At 39.4% G+C, this 11,108-nt stretch overlaps 2 protein-coding genes across 7 annotated transcripts in view; both read left to right on the forward strand.

The window, feature by feature from the left end:
• Positions 1-5,655, forward strand: part of LOC147752700 (calreticulin-like) — a 9,571-nt gene extending 3,916 nt beyond the window's left edge. Inside the window, exons 1-2 of one of the 2 annotated variants that reach the window (XM_022843755.2) lie at positions 473-858; positions 4,236-5,655. In XM_022843755.2, coding sequence (XP_022699490.1) covers positions 768-858; positions 4,236-5,344 — 1,200 coding nt within the window. In that variant the 5' untranslated portion in view covers positions 473-767 and the 3' untranslated portion in view covers positions 5,345-5,655. Of the gene's footprint in view, positions 1-472; positions 859-4,235 lie in introns of those variants that run through there. The other variant, XM_022843758.2, reaches the window with a different exon arrangement.
• Positions 5,656-6,575: 920 nt separating this feature from the next.
• The window catches only part of LOC111266345 (carbonic anhydrase 6), a 7,210-nt gene continuing 2,677 nt past the window's right edge, over positions 6,576-11,108 (forward strand). For 3 of the 5 annotated variants that reach the window (XR_015313393.1, XM_022843767.2, XM_086970873.1), the window contains exons 1-5: positions 6,576-7,580; positions 8,046-8,158; positions 9,503-9,639; positions 10,202-10,353; positions 10,609-10,774. Coding sequence is in view for 4 of the 5 variants with exons in the window: in XM_022843767.2 (XP_022699502.1) it covers positions 7,567-7,580; positions 8,046-8,158; positions 9,503-9,639; positions 10,202-10,353; positions 10,609-10,774 (582 nt within the window). In the remaining variant the exon portion in view is untranslated. The remainder of the gene's footprint in view (positions 7,581-8,045; positions 8,159-9,502; positions 9,640-10,201; positions 10,354-10,608; positions 10,775-11,108) is intronic. The other 2 variants (XM_086970871.1, XM_086970872.1) reach the window with 2 other exon arrangements.

Below are 11,108 nucleotides of genomic sequence, written 5' to 3' on the forward strand. Positions count from 1 at the left end.
GAAGATATCGTACTTGCATTTCTTTTATCTTATACTTGTTCTATACCAAATTATCCGCCGATTCTAGCCATGTAGTATGACTTGGTCCCGTGCTGGCACCATTCACGAACATTTCTTGCATTCGCGAACCGCGTAGATTATACCCCTTGCTTTCTCTAAATGGTATCGCATTGAGTCCGTAAGGGACACTCGCTCGACGTCAAGATCGAGTGTTGTCGCCAACTTAGCAGACAACTCGTGACGGGACTTCGTGTTCTCTGGCGATTGCCTCAGAATGAGCTCAGTCGATGTCGAAACTCCGGTACTCCATATTGATACAGTTCGATAGTAGACAGCACTAAGGCCTATCGTTCTTGTCGCGTGTTGCCGTGGCGAGGTCGACTAAGCGTAGCTCACGAGATCGGTCATGCGCAGACCGCAAAACCCCCTTATGTCTATGCATAGCAGACAGCAATAACAGAACCGTCGCATGCAAGGCAGCAAGTAGACTGTTATTAAGTATGGCCTGTATGAGGAGAGTCTCTTTTGATACCTGACAGAGGGCAAAGTTTCCTGGAGGCGGCAAGTATCACTTGGTTCATTAGCAGCGCTAAGTGCGTCAAGAAATCCGAAAGACTTCATAAAGCTGTTGGCACATAGCAGGCAAACTAAGTGGCTTACTGTACTATCGGCTTTCTTTACGGGTGGTGCCGATAAGCGTTACTTCGTGTTGTGGTGACCGATAGCAATTTGGCGCAATAAAACTTAAGACATAAATTTTCGGAATCATGGCCGGACGGTTGTGGATTTTAGCTGTGCTGAACACATTCGCAGTGTTAGTTTATGCGGAAGTGTATTTCAAGGAGGATTTCTCCGGTCGTAAGTTTAACTTTCTAAAGGGGTGAATCGTGGGAAAACTTACATTGAGAGAAGCGTACGAATAGATGCTATAATTCGCCACAATTGAAACGAATAGAAGCGTACGATAAATGAATAAAGTTGAGAGACTTTTACTTGATAAGTTTTAGACTCAATTCTTATTTGTCATTTAATTTGCTTACGTAACTTGACTGACGATTCACCAAACGGGTGTCGTTGTTTCACGTTTCTCTTTAGTTCAGTGCATTTCCTGTTGTTATTCAGGGATAGCGAGCACCGCGGATTGAGCACAAGCACACAAGTCATCTGAGTTAAAGCTTTCCCAAAAAAGTTGGGAGCAGTCCTGTGTTTTGAGTAGTATCTAAGAGACTGCTGCAAATTGCATTCTATAACTGAGGCACTTTAAACTAGTTCAGGTTTTCATTTTAAAAGCGTACCTTTATAACCACAATTAAACCCTATTTGTCATTATACCCTTATGACGCAATGGGTTTCTGCGTTAATGTAGTTGTGTGTGACACCCCTCCCCCTCGCCACTTCCATCCGTTCCAATAAACGCATACAAGCACAGTACCATTGTACATATATAGATACACATATTTTGATTGAAAATAAACACAAAAAGACCGCATCTTGGCAAAATATTATCCAAAATGTGACCCAAAGATAAAATAGATCTTAATAAATCCCTCTTGAAACACGGAAAATTGTCTGCAGAGTGCAGCCGCTACGGATAGCTTATTCATTATAAATTGCAGTATGATCAACAAGCGCTCACATACTACCAGTTGATGCGTCGGAGTCTGTTGGTATATTACTTTTCCAGCATCCCATATGAAAATAATAAATCGAAAATCGATAGCTTACCGTATGTCGTATCCGTATATATGCAGATGCTATATCAAATTAGAGGAAAGCCGACCCCTTAAATGAGCCTCAAGTTAGGATGGCGCAAATCGATCAGTTGCTACTATTGTATGTGAGTTGCAAATTGCGCTGTTATTCAGAACGCTTACTGAGAGACTCTTCTACGCCAACTAGACGTTAGATTGATCGCAGGCCGACTTTGTTCTAACCCCGACTCAATTGGGCTCTCTTAAGGGCTATTCAATTAAATTGAATTGGCGCATACAACAGAACGTCTCGATTAGTCGCTTAGAAAAAAAATTGCTGCCTTACAATCGACATACCTTCTAGTTATTATTATTATTTTTGTTATTATTTTGTTTATTTTGTTTTTATTGCTATTTATATTATTATTTGGTTTGTTAAGTTTGTCCATTTGTTCACAAATAGAAATTGTCCCATTTTGTATTCGTGGAGATCATTCATAATGAAAAAGATTACTTCATTCTCCCAGCATGGTGCAGTAATAACATCTGAAGCAACGCTTAACGGGGGCAACGGTACCGGATGTCAAACTTGAAACGTTACCTCTTTTTTTTTCTGTAGGCATATTTGTTCATCAGCTTTCAAAATGGCACATTTAAGTAAATATAATTTCTAAACAGTGGTCAGCGCTTTTTTCTAGCTTAAACTTCTCTGGAGTGCCGAAGGCACCCCCATTCACAAGGCATCATTCGCTAAGCCATCTGAGGGGTTCGACCAACGATCTGGCGTGCCATGAATATATATTTCGAGTTTTTGCATTTGCTACGATCGTTTAGCAGCCATGGTTCAGACGGCTCGTGGCTCCTACCAACGCCAAACGAAGTTTGTGTACGCCAAGTTACGTGCCTTTACGTGTCTCTGAAATTTGTAGGCGAACACGTTACGACTACACCGTCATAGGCAAACAATAGCACACACATATTTGTATTCAGGGACGCGAATATTCATGACAAATTGGCGCGAACCACAGCAGTACATCTCATCGAGTTATCGCGTTTATATGTTCTGTATGTTGTCGGCTTTGACAAATGTCTTCCCCACCATGTGAACTGGCTTGCGTTAATCTATTTCATAACCAATTTGGTAGTATGTGGGCAACGTTAGTTCGATCCTATTCAACTCGTTTCGGCTATTTTGTTAACAGTCCTTCAATAGAGAATCAACATCTAATCGAATGTTGATCCGACAATTTTTTACTGATTGTTCCACTGGAGGAACCGTCAGGTTCAGCATTTTTTTTTAAATATTTTTCTTTTCCTATTTGAAAAATGCGCCGCAATCCTTCTCTGTTTCATTGATTTTCTGTCGCTTTATAATCTCTTAAAATTCATTTTAATAAGACTAGTCTCACCATTATTATCATTAAGCACTATTACTATTATTATTAATTTTATCCAGCCAAGTAAGTTAGAATCATACGAACTAGTTATATCGACTGCGCACTAACTATAGTTAAACCTACATCAAGCAAAAATAAAGCACGTATTTATTCTCTTGCGCGGTTCAAAGGAGAGGGGTAAAATTTGCTTTGAGCGCTTTTACCCGCCAACAAACGCTTGAATCTGAAAAGTAACGGGGTCTGCCACTTTCGACTAAGCGCATCGCCGTTCGATCAATAATCGCTAGAGCAACCCAACAAAGCTAGCGTCACCGTCCGCAACGCGCCTCTTAGAGCTGCTGCTTTGTAGGACATTGACGGGCTTCTATATATATATATATATATACGTTGTGTTATTATTGACTGCCAATAAAATTACAATCACGACAGTGGGCCATGACATGTGAATATCCCGCAAACGCTTCAGCTGATATTATGTAACGCCGGCTACTATTATTATGTTTGCTAAAAAAAAGTTATTAAGTTTGATGTTAAGTAAATTATTGATCTTATAATTCACAAACTGTACAGATTCTGATTCATCGATCGCGCTAAACTTAGGGTAGTCTTTGGATGCGTAAGCCGACCTTCTTACAATGAGGGAGACCAACGTTGTATGTTGGCCGTCAATTTCGGCTAGCCCAGCTTCATTGCGTTGTGCCATTCTCCTGCCTTGAGGTGTATTGGAGGTTTGTTGAGGTATATCTCCGTGCACAAAAGTAATGCGACGGCCGATGGGGGGGATATAGATTAAGAAAAATACGTATTTGTTGCAGTAGAAAAACTACAAGTATTCAAATGAGTTGAACCTCTTTTATTTTTTTATCAAAGTTCTATTTAACTAATACAGATACAAACACCCTTCTATAAGAGTCTACGAGCGAATGAGTCATTTTGCAGGCTACTTTAGAATACATATTTGAATTGGATCAGGAATTGTCGTACTATTTATAACCAACAATGATCTTCCGTTGACGTATCTATTCATTTGCATGACAAGCATAATTCGTGTAAGAATTGAATAGTTGCTTTTTATCCAAAACTACTTTGCGAAAAACAAACAAGTGGTATTGGCATCAAATGATACGTACGTTTTATGCCGTTACAGCTGACGCGCTCAACAGATGGGTGATGGCAAAGGAAGACGAGAGGCGTGGAGCGTGGGAGTTGAGTCCAGGCAGATGGTTCGCCGACGCCGAAACCAATGTCGGTCTCCGTACAACACAGGATGCCTATTTTTATGGTGCCTCATGCAAGCTTCGCAAACCTTTTTCTAATAAAAACAGAACCCTTGTAATTCAGTTCAATGTGAAGCATGAGCAAAGTATCGACTGCGGTGGTGGCTACGTAAAGTTGTTTGATTGTTCACTCAACCAGAAGCAAATGGATGGCCATTCGTCCTATTTGATTATGTTCGGGCCTGACATCTGTGGACCAGGCACAAAAAAAGTTCATGCCATCATCAGCTATAAAGGGAAGAACCATAAGATTAAAAAGGACGTTCGATGCAAGGATGATGTGTTCTCACACCTCTACACGTTGATCATCCGACCCGATCAAACGTATGAAATTCGTATCGATAACGAGAAGGTTGAATCTGGCGAGCTAGAAAACGACTGGGATTTTTTGCCACCGAAAACGATCAAGGATCCCAAAGCAAAAAAACCCGAAAATTGGGACGATCGCGCGAAAATTGAAGATCCCGATGATGTGAAACCTGAAGACTGGGATCTGCCGCAGTTCATCGTCGATCCGGAGGCCCAAAAACCGGCGGATTGGAATGATCAAATGGACGGCGAATGGGAACCACCTCAGATCAAGAATCCTGACTATAAAGAAGAGTGGAAACCGAAGATGATCGACAATCCGAACTACAAGGGTATGTGGGTTCAACCCGAGATTCAAAACCCTGAGTACCGGCCCGACAAGGAAATTTATCTGCAGAAGGAGATCTGTTACGTAGGGTTCGATCTGTGGCAGGTTAAAGCCGGTTCGATCTTCGATAACATCGTCATTACTGACGATCCAGACTTTGCCCACGAATACAGCCTTGAGACATGGGGATATTTTATTGGGGCGGAAAAACAGGCCAAAGAGGACTATGAAGCTACGGAGAAAGCCAGGGCAGATGCTAAAGCTCGTGAGAAAAAGGACCAGACAAAGAAGAAAAATCAGAACGATGACTATAGTGATGATACTAACCATGATGAATTATAGAACTAAACGAATAGCGAATTCTTTTCGCAAAATCAATAATAAAGGCTATCTTACTCGTTCCTGGTGTAATTTCGTAGCGCTGTTAATTGAACAATGTACAAAGCCGGACACCGAAAACGTCATAACATTGCTTGTTTCATTATTTAGGCACATTTAGCATACAATAGTCATGTGATTTAAATAACACAGTGACAGGAAGCTATAACAGCATATACATTGACGAAGTGTCTATATAAGGTTGACAAAAAGGCGTGACGACAAGTAGGGATTAGTACTTCACTGGTAAATAAAAAAAGAGTGGGAACTGAGAATGGACTGTGCGTTTGCTTATAAAAATCAATAGGTTTATCCGAACGAGCGTCTACAATAGGGTTCCTCCATAGATCAAGTCCGTATGAGGTGGTCCAGGTTCGAAACCGGGCGTATGCACACGATTTGTTTCGAGTTGGAAAGAGCCGTCTGAGGCAGTGTAATAAAAATGATAGCACCGGACAAAAAACTTAAAGCATTCTTTATGCATCAAATCCGTCAAGGCAGTTAATATTAAAGCGTTGACAGTATTCGACGGATGAGGTATACAATTTTAGTAAACGTTTAAATTGATTAGGCACTTCTGCGAAAAAAATAAAATATGACGAATGCTATAGAATGGATTGCAATAGCAAATCGTGATGGAAAATTCAGCTCGTGTTACCAACCAAATGAGATATCCCAGATAGCAGAACATCGAACCTTAATGGGACGACAACCTGCGCACGTCGCACTCAGATGCCTAACTGTCGATGATAAAGCACAAACAAGTGTAAATATTCTTTTTAATTTATACAATAGACGTGAAAATCAGACAAAGATAAAATACGGAACATGTCAACAATATTAATGTAATTCGTAGTTTATTAATAACAATAATGAAACAGTAGAGGAGGTATGGTAAAAAAGAAGCTGTGAAAGAATTGATAAGGCAGATTTAAAAAGAACCGAAGCGTAACTGTTTAATTAAGATGCGTTGTTACGTTTCCATCAGTATCGAATCGCGCAGATGGCTTTACTACTTATATCGCACTAAAATTATTATTTTAAAAACTATCCATTAGAATTATTATTATTATTATTACATAACAGCTGAACAATATCTCCGTGATGTTTTAGTGGGTAACGTATTTGCCTGGTAGTATTAAGGATACGTTGCTGTCTAAACTCGTAATGTAGAGTTCTAAACTTCGGCCTGAGCTTAGCCTTGTATTAGGTTTGCGTTTTACTTCATATACTTATTTTTATATTTATTTTATGTTTGTATCATAAGGATTTTTCAACGATAGCTAGTCTGTTTGTGTTAATCTGTTGAGTAGTGATTTTTCAAACGGGTATGTCAACTTTTTTCAATTTTTTTCGGGGTGTGTAATCCGACATGCGTTAGAAATAAGGATTAGTACTACACTGCGAAATGCTTTTTTTTCCCAAAACTAAAGCTACTTCCCGAAACGCAGCTGTGTGCTTGACAATTAATTATACTGTTGCCTGTAGAGTGGCGCACGCAGTACTGCAGTTCTTAGGAGCAGCATAGCGCTGTCATTATGTAAATATTTGCTATCTCTGCTTTCTTTCTGCAACCATTAAAGCCATTGCATGACCCTTCAGAACGTTATTTCGTCCAACAGTATAGGCTGAATATAAATGAGAGTTTTAATCTTTGCTACGCTCAATCTAAGTCACAGTTCAATGATTTATTTCGCAAGTGATGGTCATTTAACGCAACAAATTTAGGATTTGATATCAAATCCAAGCTTGACGACCACAGTGATGAAAAACTTCGTCGGCAACAGGAGTCTACTGTTGACAGAGTCATTGTTTTACTTAAGCTGGCGTCGCTTGCCACCCGTGACAGAGTCCATGTAAAGGTACGAGCTTAGCACTTGACAAACATAAATGCCCTCAGCTCAAATGGAACAGCTGCTTGCAGAAGACGGAGGACCCACGGAAGCTTTTTAGCCAGTCTCTAAACGAACCGACGTGATCAGTGCGATCTCTTCGATCTCAATAGGTGTGATCGCCGACCACAGTAACAACGTGAAGGATTTTTACAATGTGAATAAATCTAGCACACTGGCGATAAGAAAACCTCGGTAGCGAGTGCAGTAAGCCCCTAAAACGAGTGTTACACGTTTTCCTTGAGTCATGGTTAATCAGTCAACTAGAAAAATATACCCATGCGAAATTGAAACATGTCACAGAACACGTATGTTGGGTTTGTGTATCTTTAGTATTATGTTTGTATTTATCATTACCTTGCCACGTGTACCAAAGGGCAGTCGGCGCTGAGTCTGTCGTGAAGGTTTGTTACTTCACGCAGGCTAGGCGCTCAGTAGTTCATCGATAAAAGAAAAATGACAGAGACTTTAACGCAGTGTCTTCCATTGCCCATTCAGTAGTGGGATATATGTAAATTCGGCCTCTCTCTATGTTGCATAGCTTAACGATACCGCCCCATGTTTCCTTGTGAAGTACAACGGACTGCTTCTGACTGACAAATCAGCTACCCAAACGAAGTAGCATGAGTATTGTTCTTCGATGTGTCTACCAGTTTTATTGCTTCAGTATTAGAAACAACAACAACAACAATAATAGCCATATATAGCCAACAATAATTTAACAGAAAGAAAAACAACAATCTTCTCTAAATTGAATCGTACCAAACTTTAAGGTCACGCCGAGCTCAGGACATCGTTGATTTTCGCTTGCTGCAACAATTTTGCGACGAAATGACGCCGCTTGGTATTGTTATTTGTATTCTATTGATGTCGGTCGAGGACATGGGTAAGTTCTTTTGTTTAGGCCACTTTTTGGATTGGCCTTTTTCCCAATGACTTTTTTATGCATGCTTGAAACAGTGTTGCCAGAGCGGGGGGGCTTAGTAATTAACTTGCGCTGAATTCCGTCCAAGATGTCGTTCGTGACAAAAGCTGAATCAATAAAGTTAGCTTTAGCTACTGCGGAATGATGATGATCTTGACTAGCTAGTAAAGTTCTAGTACGTAGCAAGTATTCCATTGCTAACAAAAAAACCGCACGATATTCCAATTAAAAATTAAGAATATTTCGTACGGCAAAAAGGGGGTTGAGCTATGTTTCAGTTTCGTTAAAAATAAAGGCTAGCGCGTATCTATTATGTAAGCTACTTAATTGATCCTGAATTAATATCACTGTTAATTATATTTAATAATACACCTGCCTGAATGAACTACTGACAAGCTGAAGTAATATTTCCAAATTAACAGGGACATTTTACATATTTCTCAAATTCAACAGAGACAAAATTGCTGAGCGGGAAATTTCGAATTAAAAGATTAAATATCATAATGCAAGTAGAACTGTTGCTTTTACATTGCTACTAATATTTAAGAATTAACCTGAGGCGTACCATAACATGGGGCATAGGGCTCATATTGAGAAGGAATCGAAATATAGAATTATATCAAATGTTGCTAACGTCGCCGATTGTAATGGTCCAGCGTTTTATAATGAAACCTGCGCGACGATTTGCCGGAAACCAGTGTAGAAGAATTTTTACCAAATGCTTACTCCCGTCTTAAGAATATACAGCAAATTCATCCCTGATCACTCGAATTTTTCTTTTCAATTAAAAAGAAAGTGAGAAATCGGACCAACTGGTTACCTAAAAGGAACCTGTTCCTGACGTCGCAAATTCCTGCCTCCACTGTATCATACCATTCAATGCTCTTTGAAAACGGTTTCTAACTTTAATAATTGCTTTATACGTTCCTATACGTATTTATTGAATTAGCAAATATAGCATTAAATATCGCATTCTGCGGATAAACATGTTGAGTGGTCCCGTATTAACTAAACTTTTTTAATATTACAACGTAATATATTAAACAGTCATACTTTCGCAGAGAAAATTTCGTTTTTTCATTTGACGTCCTGATATCGGACAAGCGTTCAGAATACAGGATCAAAACCCTGTTCGATAATGTTCTTTCATTCGATTTCGCTCACTCTAAAGTGTTTGTAACAAAGGGTTAACTCGAGTCAAGCTCCTAGATTCATATAGTAACCATGGTATGATTTGTTGAATGAAATAATTTTCTCTCGCTACAGGCAGTCGTTTCATTGTGTTAACCTGCTTAAATTTCCCAGCGTATCGCGAAATCGGTGGATATACTTACGGTCGAGATTGGGGTTACGAGAGCGAGATCGCGCCTCAGTCCTGGCGAAGGAAGTTTAAGAACTGCGCTGGAAAACGGCAATCGCCTATTAATATTGAAGTGTCGAAGGTATTTTCACTATGATACTAATACAGCGTTTTCGTACGATATAGAAGAATATGGGTAGAACCGGCACAGGCCAATCGCTGAATGGAACAGCTCGAGTAGTTGTTTCGATCAGTCGCCGTCATAAATCAAAGATTGAATCTATATATATATATATATATAGAGCATTTCGCAATGATCTGAGTAACTCTTAGTGACTGTACGTTATTTTCTGAAAATGTTTTTTGCCAGTGTATTTCACCACCACTACTAAAATAATTCAGAGAAAATCAATTTTTTGGCTTAGTACTATACGTGGGACACATCTCATATAGACAATCGCTAGTCGTGATAAAATCCAGCCATTGTCTTCCCTGATTTAAATTTGGATCCTATCTATTCCGTTTTTTTTTTCGTATAGCGTCGTTAAGTTATATTACTATCAAAGCATTATATATATATATAAATTAATGATTAAATTTTATTTATATAAGCACTGCTCATTGGTACTGCCTACATGGACATGTCCAATAAACGAGATGAGAAAGCATTTCTAGGTTGCTATTTGTTTTCATGATTCTGTTAGGTCGTAGTGAATTCATCACTAGGTCGCATTCTCCTACATGGCTTCAAAGATAAACGTGTTTACACAGTGAAAAATATCGGATCGACAGTATTGGTGCTTCCAGCGTCTGCCGATCCGCCCATAAAACTTGTCAGCGAAAATGGGGAAGAACGGTGCGTATTGGTGATTCGCTTCGATAGGGCTTGAAGTATAATTACATAGGGCCTGCCAAATTAGCCAAAAAAAAAAAGAACGGACATGGCCACTTTGGGCCTGCTCGAGCGACCGCATCTTTTTAAAAAAAAATTTAGCATGAAATTACTAAGTGTAAAAACTGATTTAAATCTGAGGCTAACGACCCTCGTATCTTATTATAGCAGTGGAAGACAGCGTACTGATCGATTATGTCATTTTTTATGCTGCTGCAGGTACCATTTTCACAGTTTACATTTCCACTGGACATCGGAACATGCCATCAATAGCCAGTACTATTCGCTCGAAGCTCATTTTGTGCTCTACAACGAAAAGTACAATAACATGGCTAATGCGATTAAATATCAAGATGGTCTTGAGGTGGTCTCAACAATGTTTGCTGTGAGTCTAATCCTTACTCCCTAACCTCTTCCAATTAAACTATATTGAATCAAAAACTATAATTTTCTGAATGCCGACAACCAATCGCCACCTATTATTTTCGTGTACCTGATAAAGCATATTTCTTTTCTTGTTAGAACATTGGTTCTAATGATAATAATAGTAATAATACATTGCCTTTCCATGATTTGTAAGCCATCCATATCTGCAAATGTCTAGAACAACGTTCGCTCACGAGAAGCAAGCTCATTCAACCTGCTTCGTAGTAGATCAAATAGGTTCAATACAATAACTCTTGTTAGCTCCCACGATAGCGGCAACCGTCCAGTCAGAA

The sequence above is a fragment of the Varroa jacobsoni genome, unplaced genomic scaffold, assembly GCF_002532875.2.
Source record: "Varroa jacobsoni isolate VJ856 unplaced genomic scaffold, vjacob_1.0 scaffold_1075, whole genome shotgun sequence".
In the NCBI taxonomy this organism is placed as follows: domain Eukaryota; kingdom Metazoa; phylum Arthropoda; class Arachnida; order Mesostigmata; family Varroidae; genus Varroa; species Varroa jacobsoni.